Consider the following 25,673-nt stretch of genomic DNA (forward strand, 5'->3'; position numbering starts at 1 on the left):
AGGAATGGCAGGGGCAGGAGAAAATCCAGATGTAAGTGGGCCTGCACAGTTTAAACCCATGTCATTCAAGGGTCAACTGTTCCTGCTGTCCTCAGGTTTTTTCTTACCATTCTCTTGTGCACCCATTTGTAGTTTCAACCAGGCTTTTACCCCTAGTGCTCTACCAAAAGTATCCTCGTCAAACTACCAATGACCCACACTTAGCTAGATCCAAAGTGCAAATCGTAGTTCCCATTTTGCTTGCCTTAGTTTGTGGCATTTGACACAGTTGATCATTCCTTCTTGTCCACTCGTTTTCATTTCTTTGTTTCCAGAACACAGCATTCTGGTATTTTCCTCCCGCCCTGCTTACTGGTTGCTCCTTCTCAGTCTCCTGTTGCATATTCATGACCTTTTAATGTTAGAAGATACTACCTGTATGCCAACAACTCCCAAACGTGTTTTGCTGGGTCCAAACTCCATGTTTGTATACCCAACTGCCCATTCAACATCTCCACTCAGGTATCTAATAGCTGAAGCTTAGCATGTCTCCTGATCTTACCCTTCTCCATTCGTCTATTCTACGGGTGAATCTTCCCCATCTTATTTGATGACCCCAGCCATCTTTACATTTGCTCAGATAAAAAAGGAGTCATTCTTGATTCCTCCTTTTCTTTCATTCCTAACGTGCCATCCGTCTTCTTTCAGAATGTTTCCAGTTCTGACCACTTCTTGCCTTCCTCACTGCCGCTGCCTTGATGTAATCTCTTATGATTTCCTGCCCAGATTACTATCATAATCTCCTAGTTTGTCTCCTCTGCTCCATCCTTTTCTCGTCACAGTGTCTGTTCTCAACGCAAAAGGCAAAATAATTCTTTCAAATGTGAAGTCAGCTCTGTGTCTTCATCTTCTGCTGCCTCCCCCTCCTGCATTCTGCTGTAGCCGCAGTGGTGTTGCCTTTGTTGCTAACGTGCATTGGCTGTTATCTTTGCCTTTCTTTGGATGACTGGGCATCCCATACCTCTTTGAGTTTTTGATAAAATTAATCTCAGTGCGGCCTGCCCTGATATTACAGCTGTGGTCCTGCACCCCTGTTCCCTTTCCTGCTCTCCATGTTCTTTTTTCCATTTCACTTATCCCCACTGTCAGTGCTTTCTTTGACTTTTCACTTCATTCATGATGTCTTTTCAGTACAGAACTTTTAAAATTTTAGTGGAGCCACACATTTCAACCTTTTTTAAATATATAATTTGTGACTATTAAAAATTTTTTATTTTTTATACTTTAAAAAATGAGATCAAATATACATATAAAATTTACCATCTTCACCATTTTGAGTGTATATCGGTGGTAATCAATTTATATTCTTTTTTCTGCCTTCACTTCTCCCTCATTTATAATAATCCTACAGTATCCCAAGGTCGTTTAGTTTTGTGGGTGCAATGTTTAAGAATGGGCTAGGTAAAATTAGGCCTGAATGGGGGTTGAGAATAAGGACTTGATTCAAGTTCTCTTTCATTCCCTCCTAATGAACATTGGCCAGACTCCCAATTTTGGCAACCAGCCAAAAATACCTTCCTGAAAAAATGCTAGCTGTATCTTCAGATGCTGAGATGTGGATATTGGGCCGCCTTCCCAAACTGGTGAGAGGTACAGATGACTGACGTTACCTCTTCCATCTCTAATGTGAGTCATTGCAGGGCCTACATGCAATGTCATTTCTCAGGATGAACAGTGATTACAGCACATATTGGTTTGTATATTATCCACCTACGAGTTGTGAAGCAAGCATTTTTTCCTATTTTTATTTTTAAAAAAATATTTCCATGTAAATTAGAATCTAAACTAGACAGTTCTTTTTAAGCAGGCAAGATTCAGCTAAAGTCCTGTTTTCTAAGAATACATTCCATACCTCAGTTGCCTCTTGGAGATTTCAAAGGCTTTTATATACCTGGTAATTTGCAGGAATTGCTTTTATTTTGTGGTTTCTCAGGGACTTCTAATATCTCTCTTGTAGGATGTTTGCAGATGTCAATAGCTACTAGCTCTGAGGGGTTAGAGTAACAAGATCATTCTGTGGTATCTTGTTTTCTGCTTGTGCTATTAGTTCTTTTCTAGCTTCATGAGAGACATATAATCAGACTCTGAAGGTGCCCTGTTTTTTATTGGGGTGTTTGTTGATACACTTTTTATTTTCCTTCATTCTTTTGGGGGTATTTTGTCCTGTGGAGTGTCTTAAAAGCAAGATTCTTATTTAGACAAACATTTTCAAACATTTAGTTGTACCTCATCCCATAATCTTCATTTGAAGGCTCATTGGAACAGTGTTTCTTACCTTTTATTCCTAGATTTGGAATTACAGCCAACTGACATTCCCGTCTACCTCTGTGCTGTTTCAGAATATGTGGGGAGACAGATGTAGTGGCGCATGCCTGTAGTCCTAGCTACTCAGGAGGCCGAGATGGGAGGACTGCCTGAAGCCAGGAGTTCAAGACTAGCCTGAGCAACATAGTAAGACCCCATATCTTTAAAAAAAAAAAAAAAAAAGAATATGTAGGGGTAAGGTGCAGGATTTTGGGTTCTGAGGCAAATCATAAGGCTATGTGAGGTGTCGTTATTTTGTTCAATTCATTTTTGAAAATATTCACTTAGTCTTTAGTAATCACAGAGCTACCCTCAGAAAATAGAATGTCCACTGTTGTTTGGTGAATATGAATATGCTGACACTTCTTTATTCCTGAGGGCTGGTTGTGATAACCATTGATTTTGTCTTTATTAAAAATCCTGTTTATTACTGGCACCTGGTACCTTCTGTCTGGCAAGCATTCTTATGTATGATTGAGCGCCATCACCAACTCTGCTTTACAGCTTATATGTTACACTTGGCTCTTTAAGAGATCTCTGATTTGTAATCTATTTTTATAAAATATCCATAATCCTGTACATCTGTCCCTTGTGTTAACCAGCATTCCCAACCCAGGCAATTTCTGTGCATCCCATTTCCCTTATTTTCTATAAGAAAACCTCAATGTTATTTTGTTCCTCTAAAGATTCTCATGTTTACAGTCATATCCTTCCCATTAGACAGTGATCATGACACACCTGGGCCTTGATCAGAGCTCAGTCACCCTAGAGGCTTCTATTTGGAGTATGTTGACTTCCACATATGATCTGGGAGAAGGAGCTACCTTAACTTTTTAGAAGAGCACTGGAATGATGATCATTATGCCCTCTGCCCCCACTTTTTTTAACAGGAGGTAGAAAATAGCTGAATAGTGAAAATGAAACTCAAATTTCCTTGACACTGAAAGTGTTATCTACATTCTCATAAGAGATTTTCTTGGTCGTAGTCAATGAATTGAAATGTTTGTATGTGCTAGGGGCATGGAGGCTTGGTTTGCATCTAGGAGGAAACATCTATTTCATAGATCCCCTTAACCATAATATCAACCTTAGGATGATTTTTAAATGGGGCATTAAAATGATGAAGGCTCTTTACTTAAGAGTAGTGCCTATTTAGGAAAAAACGTAATATCTGCTTTGAGTACAGTTTGGACTACACAGAGGTGTCTTGTTTTGTCAGGTGCATAATAGATGGCAAAGGTTCGGCCAGATTGGATAAGCATAGAGGATGTGGAATCAGTGGTGTACATCTAGGGTAGGGGTTAGTCCTTGATTTTCTCCTTTCTTGGTATACTTTTTGCAGATATTTTCCTGGAGGTTCTCAAGTCTGCAAAGCAGTCCTGTTTTCCTAGCATACTTGATCTTTGTATATCAGTCTGCATGTTTCTTTGGAGCTACTTAAATCTAACTGTAATTATTGAGTATGTACTAATGAGGGAGGTACTGAACTTGGCTCTGGGGAATTAAAGAAAAACAAATGGATGGGTCTTTTTTGTCTTGGAACTTATAGGCTTCTGGGAGGGAAACATTAAAGTGAAGTATACCAACTGGTGTAGTCAGGATCTGTTATTTCTTACACGAAGACAAAAGTCTCTTGACTTACGCATGTCATCATGACTCCACATTGGATTCCTACTCCTTTATCCTCCCTTTCTACACCATAGTCAGTTCCCGTTAATTCATTTCTTCAAGTGGTTCTCATCATCTCTCAGGCTCCTGTCCCTTCCTACTTCTGTTACCTTCATCTAGATAGACCCTCTTATATCATCTAAAAATGGCATTGCTTAGAATAGCCACCTCTTTTAGGAGAAGTCTGGGGCCTGTGAGATAATGAAGTAAGTGTGTATGTGTTGACATACTATTCCTTCCTGCCTCTCTTCTTTTGGTTTTTCTGTTTTTTTCCAACTTTAATTTTCCTCCTATTTCTTTACTATCCTGCAAACTCATATTAAATCCGACCTTGTCAATGAAACATTTCCTGATTACTTCTTTCCACTTCCCTGAACTCTTATAGCATTTAGTCCCTAGTCTGTATCACATGTATTAGCGTAGCACTTAATCAAAACTATTGTCCAGGTGTAGTGGCTCAGGCCTGTAATCCCAGCACTTTGGGTGGGAGGCAGGGGCAGGCGGATCATTTGAGGTCAGGAGTTTGAGACCAGCCTGGCCAATATGGTGAAACCCCATCTCTACTAAAAATACAAAAATTAGCTGGACGTGGTGACACATGCCTGTAATCCCAGCTACTGTGGAGGCTGAGGCACAAGAATTGCTTGAATCCAGGAGGCAGAGGTTGCAGTGAGCCAAGATCATGCCCCTGCACTCCAGCCTGGGCAACAGAGCAAGATTCTGTCTCAAAAAAAAAAAGGAAGAAAAAAACTGCTTTGTGTTGCTATTTCATATCTGTAGGATTTCTGCTATTACTATTTTAAGTTTCATAATTTTTGAGTCCAGGATTATATATGTATTTACAGAATGCTTTGTATGGAACTAACAGTTGGTAGGTGCTCAATAAAGATTTTTTGAGTAATAGAATTGGATTTAAAATATCTGTAAATATTTGAAGGGTCCTAATACTTAATTGAGCTTCTTCTGTAATACAGTTTATGCCCTATGTCTCTGTTAAAGAACATTTGTTTCCAGTTTGGGTAATTACAAACACTTCATTTCTTATTTGTGAGCCTGTTGTGTGAAAAAGGTAGCCCTATTCTCAGTAAAGCATTTCAACCAAATACTTTTTAATCATTTATTATGTGTCTTAACACATTTAATATTTGTGATACTAAGAGATAACCAATTTCAGACACATTCCTATATCTTGTGCTGTTGTATATGTTCATTTGATTTTGTTCATTCCTGATGTCATGTTTTATTTTACTTTTAGGATAAGAACAAGAAACTGCGTCCGCTGTATGACATTCCTTACATGTTTGAGGCCCGGGAATTTCTTCGAAAAAAGCTTATTGGGAAGAAGGTAAGTAATTGATGACAGAAGCATATTTGCAAGTGGTTGGGCTTAAGCTAATCTTTTGGAGGCAATTGTTATAAGCTGGGCCCTTTACCAGCAGATGACACTTCTCCATCAAGTCAAGTGGAATTACTTTGATATGAAGAGAGGCGTGTTTATGTGTCAGAAACGGTACCCAATGGGAGAGGTGTAAAATTGGGGCCCTGACCACAGTTTGATTGCCAATAGTCTCACAGCAGGGTCCGGGCTCAATTCCAGGTTTAATAATTGCGTATTGCCCTGAGCTCCATTCAGTTTGCTCTCTTGTTCTCTTCAGCCACCTTCATTAAATGTCCAGGGCTATGAAATTTACTAGTGAGGGAAGGTTGCTGCTTTTTCATGCTTCCCCTACTGCTGAGGGATAGGCTGGCTATAAGGGGAAGAGGGGATGACCTGGACTAAGAGCACGCCTGTTGTAATGCACTGTGGCATCAATGCTCCCTCTATTCTTCTGGCTGGCAGAATTTCCTGTACCCTGTAGGAGTTTTTTTTTCAGGAAGGGGTGTGTGGCTTCCTGATAGTTCATGTGCAGATTTTAGTGTAGCTTGATGGCTTTTTTTTTTTTTTTTTTTTTTTTTTTGGAGACAACATCTCACTCTGTTGCCTAGTCTGGAGTGCAGTGGTGTGATCTTAGCTCACTGCAACCTCTGCACCCTGAGTTCAAGCGTTTCTACCACCTCAGCCTCCCAAATAGTTGGGACTACAGGTGTGCACCACCATGCTTGGCTAATTTTTGTTTTTTTTGGTAGAGACAGTGTTTCACCATGTTGGCCAGGCTGGTCTTGAACTCCTGACCTCAAGTGATCCACCCGCCTCAGCCTCCCAAAGTGCTGGGATTACAGGCATGAGCCACCATGCGCAGCCTCATGTTGACTTCATATTTCTAATGTAACAGTTCGGAGGCCATATATTTCATTTCTTTGTGTTCTTCGTTAGAGCGTAATATTCTGTGACTGTCCACAGAATTTGCATTCTGGGAATCTGATAGCAAGCCTTTGAGCATCCCCTCATTTTTCCTCATGGCCCAACCCTAAGAGTCCTGGGTAGTTTCTTATGTCCTGGATCAACAAAGAACATGAATGGGATGGTTCCTATGATAGTAATTGAAAGAATGCTATCCAAGGAGGTACTGTAATTCATCTTTTCCTCACTTAGTTTCAGTTTGGATTTTAGGAGAAATATCATATTTTGGGTCAATATTTATTGTATGTTCAGAAAGACAAAGCCTTTTTTTTTTAATCTGGCCATAACACACTAAAGCCATATTAGTATTCCTTACCTGAACCATCAATGCTGTGACAGGTTTTGCTTTCGTTTTTGTTTTTTTGAGACGGAGTCTCGCTCTGTTGCCCAGGCTGGAGTGCAGTGGCGCAATCTCTGCTCACCACAACCTCCGCCACTTGGATTCAAGCAATTCTCCTGCCTCAGCCTCGCACGTAGCTGGGACTACAGGTGCGTGCTACCATGGCTGGCTAATTTTTGTATTTTTAGTAGAGATGGGGTTTCCCTATGTTGGCCAGGCTGGTCTTGAACTCCTAACCTCGTGATCCGCCCACCTTGGCCTCCCAAAGTGCTGGGATTACAGGTGTGGGCCACTGCACCCGGCCTTGTGACAGGTTTAATAAGGCTCTGACTTTTGAACTAATACCAAAATAGTGTATCCTAATTATAAATACAACCATTTTTATCGTATACCATAGTCACTAGGATGATAATTATAGTAAGAGATTTTGAAGTTGGACATAAGGTAAAATTGCTAATTTTGAGGAAGAGAAACCAAACTGGATTCTCAAAAATGAGTATTCGATCTACTCAGGTTTCTTCAGAGAATAGGCTCATTTGTCATTGTACAAAACTTGACAGCATGCTGTATTCATTCATGAAGTGGAGTACGAATGATGACTTTAAGCTTCTTTCAATTTCTAGATCTCCTGTTATCTGATCTAATGTCTAACATCTCTATTCCACCAAGTTGATACCATTTCACTCTTTTACTGGCTTATAAACAGTTGCTTACAGATAGCCAAGGAATTTCTTCACAAGTGTGGGTTTCTATTGAAATTTATCTAAAATCACATTGAAAGGAGTGGCAGCACATATCTGATTCGTGTGTAGCCAGTTGTGTGGCGTGTATTATGGCATCCACCTGGTTTCTTTGAATATTGCCTTAACCCTGATTCTGTTTCATCCCTGGGACCATAGATCATAGCTTATTGCAGCAGCTGCTGAATGGTCTTGGAAGGTTAGACCAAGGTTCTGCTCTCAAGGACTGTATGCCAGGCCATTGTAAAGTGCTCTGTCACAGGATAAAAGGACTAACCTCCAGTGTCAGATATGGAGTCAATTCTTAATCAATTAGGTTCCCTCTTGGTGAGAGAAGCCTCCTTTATTGGTTCCTGTGCAACAGAGTTGATTGTATTCTATTTGTGCTGAGCTCAAGTTTTGTTCCCCAGAGTGACATTGTATAAATGATGAATACTGTATCCCTAAGTAGTGAGCAGGATGCAACTCAGCTCTGCTGGGCTGGAACATTCCTGATGCAAACTGCTTTTCCTGACTCACCACCTGAAACCACTTGCCTGTCTTCTGGGCCTATCACTTGCCACAGTGAACACCCATGTGCTCTGGCGTCTGGGAGCAGACAGGGTAGTTGCTGCCTCAGGGGAGTGGCTAGCACATCATTGCACATTTCTGCCAGTTCCCTTCAGACCTCTGCAGCTGTTCAGCATGGCACGTGGTGATTAAGAGGCACCACGAGGGAGCATGTGTGTCTATGTGCCTGTGTGCACGAAAGCTGATTAGGGCAGCCTGTCACAGCTTAAGAAAGATAATGAAGAAATCATCTTCTCTGCCTAGACTATTATTTGACCTTCTCAGGGATTCCATAATATGACAATTTTGAGGAGTTGCTAGAATGCAGAGAAATAAGATTGAATGTAAACTGCTAAGGTGTTTTGTTGGCTTTGATGACCTCCATCCTAGTTTTTGGAAATGGATTCTCTTCCTAGATTTAATTCTGGATTAATGCCTTTAATTAAATTACCCATACTTCTCTTGGAGGCTTTGTTTCGTAATTTGTGAACCGGGACTATTACTTGCTTTTCTTCTCTCATGTAGTTGAGTTATGAGAACACAGGATGATGGTAGTATTTCATGTTTGTCCAGATGCCAGTAAAGTATATGGTTTGATTTTGCTTAATATTGTTTTTATATAGAATCTATCATATCCCTACTTTTTCAGTTATGATATATTCCTGGTTCTGAGATTATGAGAAGTGCATCAGCGTGCGACTAATCTGACATGATGAGTATTTTTCCCTTTCTTTGTTGGTTCTGCTGACTTTATTGCCTTTTCAACCCATTGCATGAATTCCAGTGTTATTTAATTAGATGTGCATGAGGGCTTTAGCTTTCAGAAGATGAGTATGTGCTGGTGCTAAAGGGTTTTTATGTGTGTATGTCTTCTACCACTGTCTCTAATTGAGAGTGGTAGAAGAATACTGTGTGTATCCTTGAAGCATTTTGGAAACTCCCTCAATTGCCATACTGCCTAGTAGAACTCCCTTCCCATCTCCTGTTTACCATCTGCCCTCTTTCACTAAAATCTTGACTAAGGAATATTCACAGCAAAGAGTTTTCTGTTAATTTCTTCACAGGCTCATCATGAAATGGAATTTGTAATAACTTTAACATGTTTTCTGGTTTTCCAGAATGATTTTCTCACTGTGTGATTAAGATGATGAGACTGGTGTCCTTAGGCTGTGGTCTTCTTCTGATAGCAGGGGCAATCTCTTTCTGTGTTTATAATTTTTTTTCTCGTAATGCTTAGAGATCAGTTTGCATTGCTCTAGTCATTTTGCTTTCAGGAGAATAAGGTAGTAACTGGGATCTTCATTGGGATTTCCCTCCAGCTATCTTATAAAATATCTAAAGTTGAGACTCAGTATGGTTTATCCATGTGATACAGTTTTTTAAAATGACATATGAGTCATTTCTATAGCTCCTGTCCCTTAATTGCAGAATTTCTATCACCATGGGAACCATTGTATTTAAACTTGGAATTTGTTTGGACAACTGGAGTTTCAAAAATGATGGAAAAGATGGAATTGTAAGAAGCCAGCGTGCATTGAAGCTTCTGTGCTGACAGTAGATGCTCATTGTAAACTGTTCTATCATCAGAGACTGTCCTGAAAATATATGCCTATTGCTTTAATGTCTCTTTTACTATTTCTTTTGATGAGCAAGTATTGGGGATGAGCCTCATTTGTAAACTAACAGCGGCCTTTGTTTGGTTTTCATGCCATTGAAATTTGTTATCTGAACTAACCCAGCTCTTTTTAGGCACTTAAAATTGGGCATTTTTCTTGATCAGTGCAGACATTTGGGAAGTTATGGGACTATAAATCATTTAGTGAGTTATTTCCAATCCAGATTGCCTTAGATTGTTGTTCTCTTTTCAAAATCTGTCTTTCTTGAGGTATGTACTTTTAGGGTGTGGAGATGGAAATGATCTCCATGTGCACCAGACTTATAAATACAGAATTTCCAAGACTAATCTCTTGATCTTCTGGCAGACAACTGGCTCTCCTCCAGTGTTATGGGAGTTACCCCATTATCTATTGCTGTCAGACATCTTTGACACCCCCTTATTCCAGTCCCTCACCCAGTTCTGCTGAATATATATCTGAATGATTCCTCCTTTCCAGTGCACTGCACCTACCTTGCTTATATCTCGTCTAGCCTGGACTCCTATGTGGCCTTCCTACTGATTTTGCCACAAGAATCAGGGTGTTAGACTACCTCCTTGTATCAGTAATCCAAAATCAATCTGGAAATGGTTAATATATGTAGTGATATTATCTCTATTCTGGGTAAATGTGCTTCTGTGAGCTAGGTTGGCAACCCAACTACTGTTTATAGCCTTGTTTCTATGCAATAAAATAAAATATTCTAAATGTCTAAGCAGAGTTTTGGAGATGTGGCTCGTTTGTAATTTGGTGGCTACCATTTTATGATTTTCATGCCGTTGAAATTTCTTCTGTGAAGTAGACAGACTTTTTTTTTGGTAAAGCATTTGATAGAATGCTGATTATATCTTCAAGGGTTAGGACTGCTGTTTATTGGGTTCTCTCTTTGTAGTAAGCACTGAACTCTGAGAGCTTTGTTTTCACTTTTAATTTTCGCCTCCACCCTGTAAGATCTACATGTTGTTCTGGTCTTTACAAGTAAAGAAACTGGAGCCCACAGAAAAGTACTTTACTCAGATGCCAATGCTTTTAATTGCTATGCTGAATTAAAGACTTTTGGAAATGTTTACTTCTCTGTTGTGTATACTGACTCAGATGTAGACAGGGTCGTGGTATTTTTGGAATAATGTCTGTTCCTGTATATAATACATACTTTACATGCTGCAAGAAAGTAGATTCTCCAGGTAGTCTGTGGCTATCAGGAGGTGGTAATAGCACTGTATATCTGCCTTCAGAGTGCTTTTAGCCCTCTAGACATTATCTCATTAGTCTTTGAGATGTCCCTGTGAAGTTGTGTTTCATCAAGTCGTTCTTCAGAGAAAGCAGTGTCAGATTACATGTTCTTCACCTAGATATACAGACAATGTGAAGTCCTCGATAACATTGCTAAGCCCATTTTGAAGCTTGATTTCTCTTTCTCTTCATTCCCTTGGCATAGGTGCGACTTCTGGGAGCATCAAGGAGAAAGGAAGGACAGGTGTTGCTTTTTTTATCTTGGCACAGGGTCACGGAGAAGTTGAGGGGCACTGTAGGTGCTTGTTCCACTGTATGAGAATAGATCTCCAAAGGTATCGGGAGTAACATTCCTTAGCAGGAGCAGTTTTTCACTCTGCTAGTGAGAGCTCTTCAAGGGCACAGAGCTTTCCTGAGGAGGACTCCACCCTTCTCCCTGGCTATTTATCAGGGTTGTCCTTTTCCTTAAAAACACTTAATATGTTCTGTCTGTTGCAGTGTGTTGCCTAATCACCTGTGTTAAGTACAAAAAGCTGGGATTCTGGGGATTCTTGTTCCTAATTACCTCTATTTAGGTTTGGATTTTATAAACATTTCTTTTGTCATCTCCACATTTTTCACCTCATATTAATTTGATTCATTCATGCTATGGAAAAATCCTTTACATTAATGATCAAAGCAGGCCCTAAGGTTGTGAATGCATTGTGATTTAAATTGACAGGTTTATACAAGGTTGCTTGTCCTTGCCTCCTCAGTGCCAGCTGTTCGGTGTGGCTGTAAATTTTTTGAACAAATGACTGAAGATATTTGCCAGATTGAGAGCTGTTTTGAATGACTTGTAATTTCCCACCATGCATTTTTCTAGGAAGAGTTCTCCCACTTGGAAGTGGTAGTAATGTGTCAACATGCATTGGACACCATGGTTCATTTTAGATGCTCTTTACCCTTTGGGTTTTGGGAAGGATCCTAATCTTTTACCCCTTGATTCTTGAGCTCTCTTATAAAGAGAAGGTTGATTAACAGAAATGACTGGAGTTGCCTGTTTCTGGAAGCTCAGCAAGGTAGCTTTCTTCCTGCTGCCACCTAAATGGTCTTTTCGATAATGAGTTTTTGGTTGTCTGTTGTTGTTGTTTTTCCTGCAGATTCTGAAAAGTACCTCTGTTCTTTGAGGACTATCAGGGTGTTGAGCTGAGCACACATTTCTTTGGTGAAGTGTGTTATTTGTTGTTGTTGTTGTTGTTGTTTTCTTGAAACGGAGTTTTGCTCTTGTGGCCCAGGCTGGAGTGCAAGCAATGGCAGGATCTTGGCTCACTGCAACCTCCACCTCCCAGGTTCAAGCGATTCTCCTGCCTTAGCCTCCCAAGTAGCTGGGATTATAGGCGCCTGCCACCACGCCTGGCTAATTTTTTATATTTTTAGTAGAGATGGGGTTTCACCATGTTGACCAGGCAGGTCTTGAACTCCTGACCTCAGGTGATCCACCTGCCTTGGCCTCCCAAAGTGCTGGGATTACAGGTGTAAGCCACCACGCTCGGCCTTGAAGTGTGTTATTTGTATGATGTGTATTGTAATATCCTCTTTAAAAAGCATCTCTAAATTAAATGAAGAAGCTAGAGTTTTCAACTGCATTCCTGGAAATTTCTTCTGTATGCTTACCTGAGGGAAATGATTTATTAGCTACCAGAATCCTCGAGATTCTCATATCTCTGGGTAATACTCTTATATTAATTTGCTTATTATTAAAGACTTTCTTACTTGGACTCCTAAGTTGCTCATAGTTTTCTGGTGAATGTTCCCATATTTATAACATGATTTGTGGTTGGCTTCTCTTAAGCCACCCACTCCTGATCTTTTCAGCTGGGTTTCTGAAATGTCGTCCTTGGGGCTGGAACTTTCCATGCTTACTCTCTGCAAACCAAGATTTTATTTTAGGGGAGATTTGTGCTGAATCAGCTCAGCTGTGTTTGGGGGTAGGGAGAGGACAGGCTTTTTTTCCCACTTTAAAAATAACCCTTATGTGCCAAAAAACCCTATAAAATGTGCTGAATTGCAAATCTTCCAACTTCCTATACCTCCTGGTTTACAGAGAATAGATTCTTTTGAGCTTGGGCTTGATGATACTGTGCAGAATATCTTATGTTGTAGACGAGTGTAAAGTGAGGCTGGATGCAGATGTGCTCATTTGGAAAGGGAACCTGACTATTGCTATCTTTTTTCAGTATTTTTTTTCTCCAGCATATGAGCAGTTTTCTCCCCTTACAAGGATCTATATAGGGATACTAGATACAAATTTTCTAATGAGAAAAAAGTTTTCTTGTGTATCTGCAAAATAACCCATATCATTCAGAAAGAGTCCAATTGGAAAGCACCAACATTCCAGGGTTTCTATGTAAGTGGATCTCTTTTTGTTATGCTCTGTAAAGTTGGGCTAATTGTTTAGGTTGCTTGAATATTTCTTTCCCAAGGGTATGAGCAATTTGTTTGTGTGTGAGAAGGTAGGATGCACAAGTGTCTGTTGGTTCTAAGGCTGAAATTTGTCGGCTTTTTATAGTTGGGTGATAGAAGTGATATTTTAAAGGCTACATCTTCATAATTGGGGTAATGTAGTTGTAAGTTAAAAAATGAGCCCCTTGTTTTCATGTATTTAAAATCTGAGTGATACTTTTTGCTCTTATGTGAAAGAAATTATTTTTATTGATACCCAGAATTGGCTTTTTTTTACTTTTACCTGAGCAGTTATCTTCTTCTGGCAAAGCTTTAGGTATCCCTAAAGTGTAACAGTTCTATCCCATGAGTATTGCTAGCTTGGACAGTCCTTCCTGATGTTTTCATGATGATATGTATGGTGGGTTGCACAGCATCTCCCCAGAATACCCATCCATCTCGAACCTTAGAATGTGACCTTATTTGGAAATAAGGTCTTTGCAGATGTAATTCGTTAAGGTAAAATGAAGTGATACTGGATTATGATGGACCCTAAATTCAATGACCAGTATCCTAATAAGAAGATGATCTATAGCCAGGCGTGGTGGACTGCACCTGTAGTCCCAGCTACTTGGGAGGCTGAGATAGGAGGATCGCTTGAGCCTAGGAGTTGGAGGCTGCAGTGAACCATGATCATGCCACTGGACTCTAGTCTGTGCAACAGAGTGAGACCCCAACTCTAGAAGAAGAAGGAGGAGGAGGAGGGGAGGAAGAAGAGAAGGAGGAGGAGGAGGAGGAGGAGTATTGGGCACAGAGAGAAAGAGACCATGTGACAGTGGAGGTAGAAATTGGAGTGGTTTTAGCTACAAGCCAGGAAATGCCAACAATTGCCAGGATGCACCAGCTAGGAAGAGGCAAGGAAGGATACCTCCCTGGGGCCTTTAGAGGTATAATGACCCTGCCTACACCTTGATTTTCAACTTGGAGCTTTCGGAATTTTGGGGGGGTAATTTGCGGTACTTTGTTATGGCAGCCCTAGGAAAGCAATTTAGCTTCTTGTATCTGGCCACTTGACTCTTGGCCAAACCTCTTGTTTCTGGGTTTCTACTTCAATAGTTAGTTTCTTTGCCAAGTAATCTGTGAGATAGGGTTTGATAATGTCAGCATTCTTTCATCTCCGATTTCGTGCCTGTTTTGTCTTGCTTCCTTTATTTGTGTTTATTCTTTCTGTCAATACTCCTCCTGGGTGGTAATGCCTTCCCTCCTGCAGACCAGCTGACAGTTGGTGTGGAGGAATTGATATACCCAAGCACATTTCCAGTGTTGTCCGTAGGCTTACCTCCAAACCAGTGTCCTGTTTTCTTTCCTTGAAGCATGAACACTGATGTCCACTTAAGAAGGCTCCCCTGTCTCATGGCCATCCCAGTCACAGGGCCTCCATCACTTCTACTTAGTAATTAGCAGCATTTTGAAATATGACACACCCTGGGAGAAATCATTCCTGGCAGGAGCTCTTGATGAGCCGTGCTCATCCCATTCAAGGTTGATGAATAGAACATTAAGAATAATTAGCACAAGACTGTCTTCTAGAACACTGTCTCTTTTACATAGCGCATTATGTGGCACTGTGCAGGAATTTTCTTCAGTAACTATAGGAATCCCAGGTTTTCTCCTTAACCTGGCCTTTTTGGATAAGATTTTTTTTCTGCAGCTTTGCCTTCTCACCTCTTCTGGCTTCAACAAGTGGGCTGGGCTGAAGAGCAAGTAGTCCTCTGAAAGATTGGTGTGCTTATTTTCTTTAGAACTCAGTCCCTGAAGCTTTGGTCATGTGTAAACACTTGCTGTGTTAAGAAGGCCTTAATATGTTAACAAGTAGCCTAGTAACACCAGTTCATTTCTCAAACTTTTTTTTTTTTTTTTTTTTTTTGGTCAGTGTCTCGCTCTGTCACCCAGGCCGGAGTGCAGTGACGCGATCTTGGCTCACTGCAACATCTGCCTCCTGGGTTCAAGCAGTTCTCATGCCCCAGTCTTCTGAGTAGCTGGACTACAGGTGTGTACCACCAAGCCCAGCTAATTGTTGTATTTTTAGTAGAGATAGGGTTTCACCATGTTGGCCAGGGGTCTCGAACTCCCGATCTCAGGTGATCTGTCTGCTTTGGCCTCCCAAAGTGCTGGGATTACAGGCATGAGCCACTCCACCTAGCTAATTCATTTCTTTTATTCATTCAGCAGATATTTTTTGGACAGCTACTCTGTACCAAGGCATTGGGGATAGAGCCTATTTTTATAGTACTAATATTTTAGAAAACACACATAGTTGTTGGGTACCTTTGTAGAGGTGCAGTAAAGATGAATAAAATATCATCTCTGTTGCAAGTTGCTTACAGTCTAACTGGAGTGAGATGACATCCGTCGTATGAGAAGTTGAATAAGAACAGATTTGAATAACTGGTAAGACAACAGAAATGTATCACTTGATGGTATTTGATAAATATTAATGCGAAGTGTACTGATAGTGGTTATCTTTCACAGATAGGAGAGGTCTCACCTGCTTGGTGACCTTATGTATTTAATGGTCTCAGCTTCCAGTCATAACCCTGACTCTTAGGAATAGGAATATTTCCCCTCCTAACTTCTTTCTCTGCTTGTAGACTTGCCCTGTTTCTTCTGTCTATGCCATCTTGCAGATTACTATCACAATTGCTTTCAAAATGCGTAGACCTGACCATGTCACCAACTCTGCTGATACCCATTTGCCTGCAGAAAAAAATCTGACTCCCTAAATGATTATATAATAAAAAGCAAAGGAAAAGCAGCTGTATATAAAATATTGTAACTTCAAGTGAGCATCTTGCTTCCATTTCCAGTCTGACTTCCGGCATTGCTGTCCACATAATATGTCACAAAGAACTTTGTACCATTCCATGGACGTGCCAAGCCATTTCACAACTTCTTTCCTTCATACTTTTTTTTTTTTTTTGGTCAGGAATCTTACCTCTGTTCTGTATTCCTGGCTCCCCATGTAAAGTCTGGTGTTCTTTGTCCTCCGATAATATTTTTGTGACCCTTTCTGTTGTAGTAGTTCCCAGGTCTGACCTCCCTCCCCACCCCTATAGGGCAAAGAGCCTGTCTTGTCTTTTCATCAGCTCACAGTTCCTAAGACTGTGCTTGACATTGAGAATGAGGTCAAGATCCTTAATAGATCTTTACAGAAGGGGTGGGATTTGTCCTGTGCTTTGTCATATGGAAGATTTGGATATGGCGAAGGCCTGTCATATAGCACCGAGCTGGGGAAATGGTTTCCTTGTCACCTGCTTTTTAAATTTCCTCATACTATTATATAATAATGTAGACTTGGAGCCTTATTCAGGGAGACTTTAGGTATAAGTACTGTCTAGTTGAAATACAAACCAAGACCTTAAAAATAGGTTGGATAAATATGTTTTCTTTTGTTTTGCTATGTATGAATTGAAATTGTTGCAGTATCGCTCCATCTGATTGGCAGCATGCTTGTTGCCTAGTGTGAAGTCTTTGTGAGGGAAGCTGAGCAGTCACTCGTTAGTACTGTAGGTCTGATTTGGGGCTTTTCTGTGTCTTTTTCATTATTGAAAATGTGCATCATTAAAAATCACAGAAGGATTTACTCAACTAATAGGCAATAAATAATATTTTTTGGCTTGAATTCTCTATTATTATTTCAAAGTTCCAAGTAACTTAAAGTTGATAGACCTTGACTGAACCCTGCTGTTCCCATCTCCCCCTCAGCCCCTGGCTTGGGATTCTTAATGTTCCTATTCCCCAGTAATAGCACAAATGAGTTGGAAGTCAGTACGTCAGTGCCTTGCTCCACTCTGCTGTGTCTGCATTGTATAATGGACCTTTTTGCCTGGCAGGTTGCTGCTGAGCCCAGCTCCTCAGAGCCTGTCCTAGTAGAATTTGATGCACAGGGTGGGCAGTGAAACAGCAGAGTTTCCTCCGCCAGGCTCGGTTTCCACCATCTCCAAACCTTTAACCCCCATTTATTTAAAAAAGACACCAAAAGAAAAGCAAGGAAAGGAGAAGTAAAGAATGGAAGAAAGGAAGGGAGAAAGTCACAGAGATGACCTGGTCTTTGATTAGAAGTGTAGGTGACCATGTTTTGGTGAGATGGTGTCATGTGCAGCTAGAGAGCTGGGGAGGCTTTTTTAGCTTTCTGATTGAATCTCTCAACATTTGAGTGAGAAAATCATAATTTGATGGTCTCTGCATTCATGACACCTCCATTTCTTCATTTATAAAATGGACATCATGTTTGACACCTCTAATTCCTTGTGTTTGTAATAGTTTAGGGAGAGAATGTAAGCAAAGAGTCACATTAGGAGTAAACTTGAGCAGGGCAAAACAGAAGGAACTGTTTTATTTCTTCAGGGTGGAACTATAGAAGCTAGTACCTCAAATGCAGACCTGCAGCCTTGTCCAAAATTTGTCAGGCTACATAAAAATGAAGAGATGACACATTTCTGTGACCTCAGAGTCAGGAAGATATGCAGCTGAAGATCGTGTATCATCACATTCTTACACTTGGGATGAATTCATTTCTTTCATTGTTCCTCATTTTCTTAATTTGGAAAATCCAAAGGTTACTTTTTTCTGCCCTCTAAAAAGATGATCTTACTAAGGTATCCAGAAAGACTCAATTTGTCTTCCTGGTATTTCTAATCAGATTATGACTTAACAACGTTTACTTTTAAAAATGTAGTTTTCCTAGTATTGACTCTGAGGAGGGCCACCATAAAGAGGCAGGTGGCCCCACCTTGTAGGATGGGCTGGAGGTAGAAAAATTCAGGAGTCTGGAGTCCTGGCCTGAAGTGCATCTAGTCTTTGTTCACCTCACCCCCTTTTTATTTTGGCCCTTAGTTAACCCCTCTCTAAAAACAGAAGGAACCAGCAGGCCACCTCTGAAGATCGGTTCATAAACCCGTTTGGAGATTTGTTGCCCTGTTTTGCATTGATTGGACTACTTTTAGGGTTCCAAAAGTTTAATCTTTTTGTCATCAAAGATTGTTTTATTTTAAATATCAGTGAATTTGATGAATACTGATGTGATGGCTATGTGTCACACACAAACCCCTGAGTCCTGTGGCCACTGGGTGATTCTTTGAACTTACTGTGAACACTGATTGTTAAAGGCCTGTTTGCTGAGAATGCTATAATGTAAATCTCTACTATTTCTGTGCAGTGACTTTAATTATCTTAATCACCCATTATGCCCACCTTCTCCCAACCCCCACAAGCTAGGAGATTGAATTCGTTCTTTCTCCACCTCTACTTATGTTACCAGGTTAGGGTCAAAGCAGATCTTTTTATCTGAACTGTTTAAGTGGTTAGGCTGGGGTTACAATTCGGTTAGTTACTGGGGAAAGGAATTGTTTCCTCTTTTTCTAAGATGTGTGGTTCCCAATGGTTTTCTCTCATTTGACTGCTGGTGGTGGTTTCCTTCTGTCATTTGTCAGTTTACTACATTTTAAAATAATGGCTTTAGGAATCCAGTGCCATCAGAATGATTGACTTCTTGACATTAGCCAGGTGCTTTTTCACATTTTCCCCTAGTTTCTCCTGTTGCCAGTGGTGGAATTTGCTTGCTGTCGGCAGTCTGGAAGCAAAGCAGCATGTAGTTTGAACTCCACAGCATGGGAGAGTTTTTGAAGATCAAAGACAAAGATGAGTCATGTTGCTGTTCTTCGGTATTTCTGCTTTGGTGTAGTTAATCACAGCTTTCCAAGGGGCAAATGGTAATAAGATCACTAAGTCTAGATAGATTTATGATGTCTCTCTCACCATTCAGAGACTGAAAGTAGAATTGATAGTCTTTTTTACGTTACAGACACAAACTTCCCCTTCCTTTCTTTCTCTCTAACCTCATTTTCTTTTGTCCCTCTCTATCCTTCCTTTTTCTCCCTTTCCTTCTGCCTTCCATTTTCCATCCTCCTCCTCAAAGTTTCTTAGACCTCCAACATGAAATTGTCAAAATGCTAAGCTTGTAGTAGCACTCACTTTCCAATGTATATGCTCCATCTGCCTTTATGTCTGACTTGGCTGTTGTAGTGGATCCCTGGGACCTTTCTGGCCTTAACAAGAAAAAAGTGATTTGCTAAATGCCATTTTTTCTTGTTTCTGTTCTTCTTCCAGCAGCATGAAGCTTGGTTGAGTACCTGAGTTGACAGAGCATTAGCTTTTCTCTGAACCAGGTCCGCTTAAGTTTTTGCTTGATGGCTCCAGTTTATTCTTGGCCTTGGATCCTCCCAAATGAACACTCAGAATGTTCTCAGTGAGATGATATTGTGTAGTACATTTAGAACTCTCTGCCTTCTTTAACTGTCATTTTCCATTGTTTTTGGAAAAGAGAAAACATGGACAAGGAAAATGTTGCGCCAGTCATCCCTCTTAGTCCAGGTTTCCCTTCCTGAGGAATTCTAGTTGATGGGCCAGTGTATGTGTGTCCTTGCTGGGTGCTCTAATGATGCAGTAGCCTGATGCTGCCCCAGGCACAAGTAGCATGCGGGGTGCTTGGACATTGTTTCAGCTAGCAAAAAAATACCTGTTTGGATAACACTGACCTGCTTCAGAGTATGTTGTTTTCCTTGGATGACCCACCTTTCTGTAATTCACATTTGGATTGGATTGTTTTTTCCTGGACTCCATGTCATCATCTCTGCTCTCCAACTGTTGTCTCCAGGTTGATGGGTACCAGTACAGGATTGATTTCTCTGTGTCCTTGTTTTTTCTGTTTCTTTCAGGGATTGCTTTTTACATTGGGATGATTTCTATGGTCAGGCAAAGGTACTTTTCCTTACAGGGTTTTTTTAAATTTAGTTTTTAAACTGCCAGGAAGATACAATTTTTAAAAAAATTTTGTTTTATGTAACATAACTTGTTCTTTACATTTTAAAAATAGATGTAGAAAGGATGTGTTAAAAAAAATAGCTGCGTAGAAAGCACATATATGGATAAAGCAGTGATTTTAAAAAATTTTTCTTCTAAAGATTTTAAAAGTCAAATCAAGAAAGTAAATGAATTTGGTTGTTTTATTGCCGAAACAGACATTTTGACGTCATTTGGCAGGAAAGCCATTATGGAAACATAGGATATTTTTTGACAAGCTATTATATAAAATGGGCAGACATTTGAATTATTTAACATCCCTTTTATCTTTTAGACATTTTTATTTATGGGGAAATCAATATCACTTTAAGGTTTTCTCATGTATTCATTTTTTATTTTAATTATTGAGTAGATAATGCATTTAATTGGTTTAAAATTCAAATGCTAATAAAGAGTATAAGTTGGAGACCTTTCTTTTGCCCTAGTCCTTCACAGTTTCATTTTACCACCCAAGAAGCAATTAGTATTACGATTTCCTTGTAAATCCTTTCAGGGTTATTTTAGGCCTGCACAGGAAGATATGTTTGTGGGTAGGTATTCTCCCTTTTTATACATATGCTAGCATCATAAATACAGTTTAAATTTCATAGATACCACCAAAAATAGTGTCTTTGCATTTGTGTTTCAATTCTATGTGCTTACAAGTAGTAAAGGATTATCATATTTGTTCTGTACAACTTAGAGAAAGCTTGCAACTTTCCCGTAAAATTTTAGTGTAGTTTTCTCTATGGCCATAATTTTCCTACTTGAAGAAAATGCAACTGTGAATTCTGCTAATACTGATGATATTGTTCATTCTATCTTTGTTTATGATACTGCATTTTTTTTGCTGTTTTGTTTTAAATAACATTTACTGCTCATTTTTTCAATCATAAAAGCAGCACTTGTTTATTCTAAAAATGTTTTTTGAAAAAAAGAGAAGATAAAGGGAAAAAACCCCTACCACCCAGGGTAGCGTCTGTTAATACTTGAGTGTGTATTACCTCTAATCTCTTTTTAAATGAACTTGTGTTTGCATAATTTTCAACTTAGCTAGTAATTATATGTTACTTACTGTTTTGTAACCTGCAATATGATGGTTTCTCCATGTCATTATATAGTCTTCTACATGAGGTACTTTATCATTTAATATCATTGAATGTTTAATCAATATCCTGTTGTTGGCTGTTTGTAGTGGGTTAGTGTATGGATTTTGGAACCAAATAGACATGAGTTTGAATCTCTGGGGTAGCATTACCTAAATCAGTCCTGTCATAACCATTAAATGAGGTAATATATGTTAAGCATTTAGTGCAGTGCTTGGGCACATTGTAAGAGTGTAATCGATAACAGCAAACTACTGAGTCAGGGTTTAGGAAAATTAAGAACAGAGAGCAGTACACAATATGACAACTAAAATGAACTAGTTCTGGGTCCTGATAAGGCTGAGTGAGAGAGAGAAGGGGATGGGCAAAGTGAGCAGTGTGGTCGGGGGAGATACAGAGTGAGTTCTTAAGAGGAAGAAAGCAGCCAGCCTTATTTCCCTTAAACGCCCCCACCTCCTAGTTGCTTTCAAAACCAATCCAGCAAGATTACAGTCTATTGCGTGTCCCTCTTTAGGAAGTCTTTTTCACTCCCAGGTGCTTAGTTCCCCTGACTAGGATGTTATGAGTCTGGGAGGAAGTGGGAATGGCCTTGGGAAGGGGGAGCTGGGAGAGAACTCAACATCTTATTTCCTTCTTTTCTGAGTTTCTTGACAAATTTTTCACAACCAGGTAGGGTTCCCATGGGAATTGGCAGGACATCTGAGGGGGACTTAATTTACTGTGACCCAAAAGAAACTAAAGAAAGGGCAAAGTATGCACCCTACCAGCAGGTTTTTTAAAACCGAGTTTCTCTGAAAGTCTCAGACTTACTAAAGCTCAAAATTAAAGATTCTCAGTCCCCTGAACTTACCTGTCTAACCACTAAGTTTGTTTGATCATCAGTTAGGAACAAATGTTGGATGCCTTGCCTCTCTCGACATTTTTGAGCTCTGCAAATGAACGCTCAATTAATTAATCCAGCATTACAAACTGTTCTTTTTTTTTTTTTCGCTTTGACATATTTGCTTTTAAAAGTCAGACTTAATTGAGGAGGTATTGGCGAATTCAGGTATTGATCAAATTTAGATAATATTATAAAGTAAGTTTATTTCTAATCCCATAGGTAGCATATTTTGTTTAAAGTGACCTTGATATTTAAAGTGAAAGAGAGATTTGTTGTGATTTATGTTATAGAGTGATGCATTTTATTTACTCATATCATAGTCAACACTTAAGCAATGAAGGATTTACCTTGGTATTAAATATTGAGTATGACGACAACAAAATGAAGCAGAAATTCTGCTGTATTAAAAAATGTAGGCAAACTTTTTAAAAAAGTAAATAACCACTTTTGTAAATGCAGTGCTATATTTTTATACTATCCTTTTCCCATGGTGGTATCTTTAAGTTTCCACTGATTTTAAATAATACCCCTTTCAAAATTAAGTACATATTGACTGCACTAGGTAATAGAAAAAAATCCGATTTTATATACATCCACAGCAATAGTGTTATTTGTCATCTCGGAAAACTTATCTACCAGTTCTTTTAATTCTTCAAGGAAAGGCAGTTGGTGCTTTATTCTTAGGAAAGTATTGAGGTTTTATTTTGTTTTTATAAGCCATATTCCATGATGTAGATGAAATCTGTTTTCTCTCCTTGTTCATTGGAGACATAACAAGTTTTCAGGGCCACCTCTGTGGTTTTCCTTCTTGCTACCTGATTCTTGATAAGTTGTTTATTCTAAGGACTGAAGCAATTAGGTTTAGGATCCATTTCAGCTCTGTATAGCCTAGAATGAAAATTCTGATCTTTACCCATTTTCATTGTCCCAATCACTTTATCTTTTCTTCTCTTCCATCACTTCAGCAAGAGTAGCAGTCCCAGTGCTAAAAAAAAAAAGATGGAGTATTCCTTTAATGTTTGCACATATATGAGACTCTTCGTGCATTCTTTTTTTTTTGTAAGCTTGCTTTAAAAAATACTTGATGAGCAGTGGAATGTCATCATTTTTAGTAGTTCTAACCATTTTGCTGTTGTTTACCATCCTGTTTTCTTAGTTCCTGACTTTGGAAAGCTTTACAAACCTCTAATCTTCATCTTCTTTGTGACTAACCCCATTGTCTTCCACCTCAGATGGTGTATTTCCCAAATTTTTGGTCTGTTTTCTGGAATGTGTGTACAACTCTAATAGTTTTGTTACTTGAAAGGAAGTAGAAACGTGGACACTGAATAAAAATTTGTGGGTTGATTACAAGCCTGTTGGAGAATTATATGTAGGGAATCTAATCTCCCTTATTGACAGTAATATATGTGTCACTGCTTTTTAGGAATGACAGTTACTAATGTTACCTTAAAACATGTTTTGTTTTTTTTTTTTTTTAAATAAGAGACAGAGCCTTGCTCTGTCGCCAAGGCTGGAGTGCAATGGTGCAATCTTGGCTCACTGCAACCTCCGCCTCCCGGGTTCAAGTGATTCTCCTGCCTCAGTCTCCTGAGTAGCTGGGACTGCAGGCGTATGCCACCACGCCTGGCTAATTTTTGTATTTTTAGTAGAGAGGGGGTTTCACCATGTTGGCCAGGATAGTCTTGATCTCCTGACCACATGATCCACCTGCCTTGGCCTCCCAAAGTGCTGGAATGACAGGCGTGAGCCACTGCTCCCGGCCACCTTTTCTTTTATTGAAACTGAATTTTGTTCTTGTTGCCCAGGCTGAAGTGTAGTGGTGTGATCTTGGTTCACTACAACCTCTGCCTCTCAGGTTCAAGCAATTCTCGTACCTCAACCTCCCGAGTAGCTGGGATTACAGGTGTGTGCCACCATGCCCAGCTAATTTTTGTACTTTAGTAGCCATGTTGGCCAGGCTGGTCTTGAACTCCTGACTTCAGGTGATCCGCCCACCCTGGCCTTCCAAAGTGCTGGGATTACAGGCTTGAGCCACCGCGCATGGCCAGAACATACATGAACCATGAATATCTTCCATGTCTCTTCTGTATTTTTTTCTGATTATAAAAGCAATATATGTTTATTATACTAAGTTTGGCAGGTATAAAGGAAAAATAAAAGTAATTCAAATAACATTTTGGGGTATTTTCTTTCACTTATACATTTATATTCTAATCTGTCTGTGTGTCCTTTTTTAAAATGGACAATGGAGGCCGGGCATGGTGGCTCATGCCTGTAATCCCAGCACTTTGGGAAGCCGAGGCAGGGGATCACCTGAGGTCAGGAGTTTGAGACCAGCCTGGCCAACATGGCGAAACCCCATCTCTACTAAAAATACAAAAATTAGCTGGGCATGGTGGCAGGTGCCCATATCCCAGCTACTTGGGAGGCTGAGGCAGGTGAATTACTTGAACCTAGGAGGTGGAGGTTGCAGTGAGCCAAGATTGCGCCACCACACTCCAGCCTGGGCCACAAGAGCGAAACTCAGTCTCAAAAATAAAATAAAGTTGACAGTGGATTCTGAACATCTCCTCACATCCTTAAATAAACTTTTATATATTGATTTTAATGGATTTATGTTATTTTATTCTATGAGTATATAGTTTATTTAACTGGTGTATATTCATCTTATTTTTTTTGAACTATGGTGTTGTGGTTTTATTTTGTTTTAATAAACAGGCCATACTGTATATTGGTATCAACTAGATTCACTAAGCCCTACAAAATTATAGTCATCTAGATTTGAGAGGATGTAAAGGTTAGAAGAGTTAAAGACAAAAATCTTCTATGCCTATTTACTGACAGTGTTGAGCACTTTCTTACATAGGATTTGGTCATTTAAGAAGCTTGATAGCTTTTTCCCATCCTTTTATGTCCTTGTATTTTATCTCATTTAAAAAGTCAACGTTTTTTGTTTCCTGGGATTTTACTTCTCTCATATTAAACCTTAATTTCATTCCCTTTTTTATCTTAAATACCATTTAGCCTAGGTACTAATGATTATTTATGATTCCCTCATTTAAAAACAACATAGCAAAAAATACTCCCTTTTTTAAATTTTTAAAGTTTTTGATGTGCTTTTATATAGATCAGCAAGAGGTATAGCTGTAGGGTGGATAGTTTTGGAGAGAGCCAGAGTCATTAACAGAATTTGGAGGTCTCTGTATGTCAGTCTTCTTGCGGACTACCCTCTTAGCCATCTCCTTGTGTCATTCATTTCTTTTAAAGGGTAGCTTCTAAAATGACTCCAACTTGGAAGGCCCTTGGGCTGGCCTTTCCAGACTGAAGTTCAATCCAGGCATAAAATAGACTTTCTTTATTGAAATGATGTTGATACTATACCTTTTACTGTGGTTTCCTATCCTCACACTTCAGATATTATTCTGATATTTAGGATCTTAGTTATAACTCTTTTATTAACTAGATGTTTAAACTTGGGGAAGCCACGT

At 39.5% G+C, this 25,673-nt stretch overlaps 1 protein-coding gene across 2 annotated transcripts in view; it reads left to right on the forward strand.

Annotated features, from left to right (window-relative positions):
* Positions 1–25,673, forward strand: part of SND1 (staphylococcal nuclease and tudor domain containing 1) — a 434,013-nt gene that overhangs the window by 148,044 nt on the left and 260,296 nt on the right. For both annotated transcript variants that reach the window (XM_054497017.2, XM_063668433.1), the window contains exon 11: positions 5,267–5,356. In XM_054497017.2, coding sequence (XP_054352992.1) covers positions 5,267–5,356 — 90 coding nt within the window. The remainder of the gene's footprint in view (positions 1–5,266; positions 5,357–25,673) is intronic.

Source organism: Pongo pygmaeus, chromosome 6 (assembly GCF_028885625.2).
Source record: "Pongo pygmaeus isolate AG05252 chromosome 6, NHGRI_mPonPyg2-v2.0_pri, whole genome shotgun sequence".
Lineage (NCBI taxonomy): Eukaryota > Metazoa > Chordata > Mammalia > Primates > Hominidae > Pongo > Pongo pygmaeus.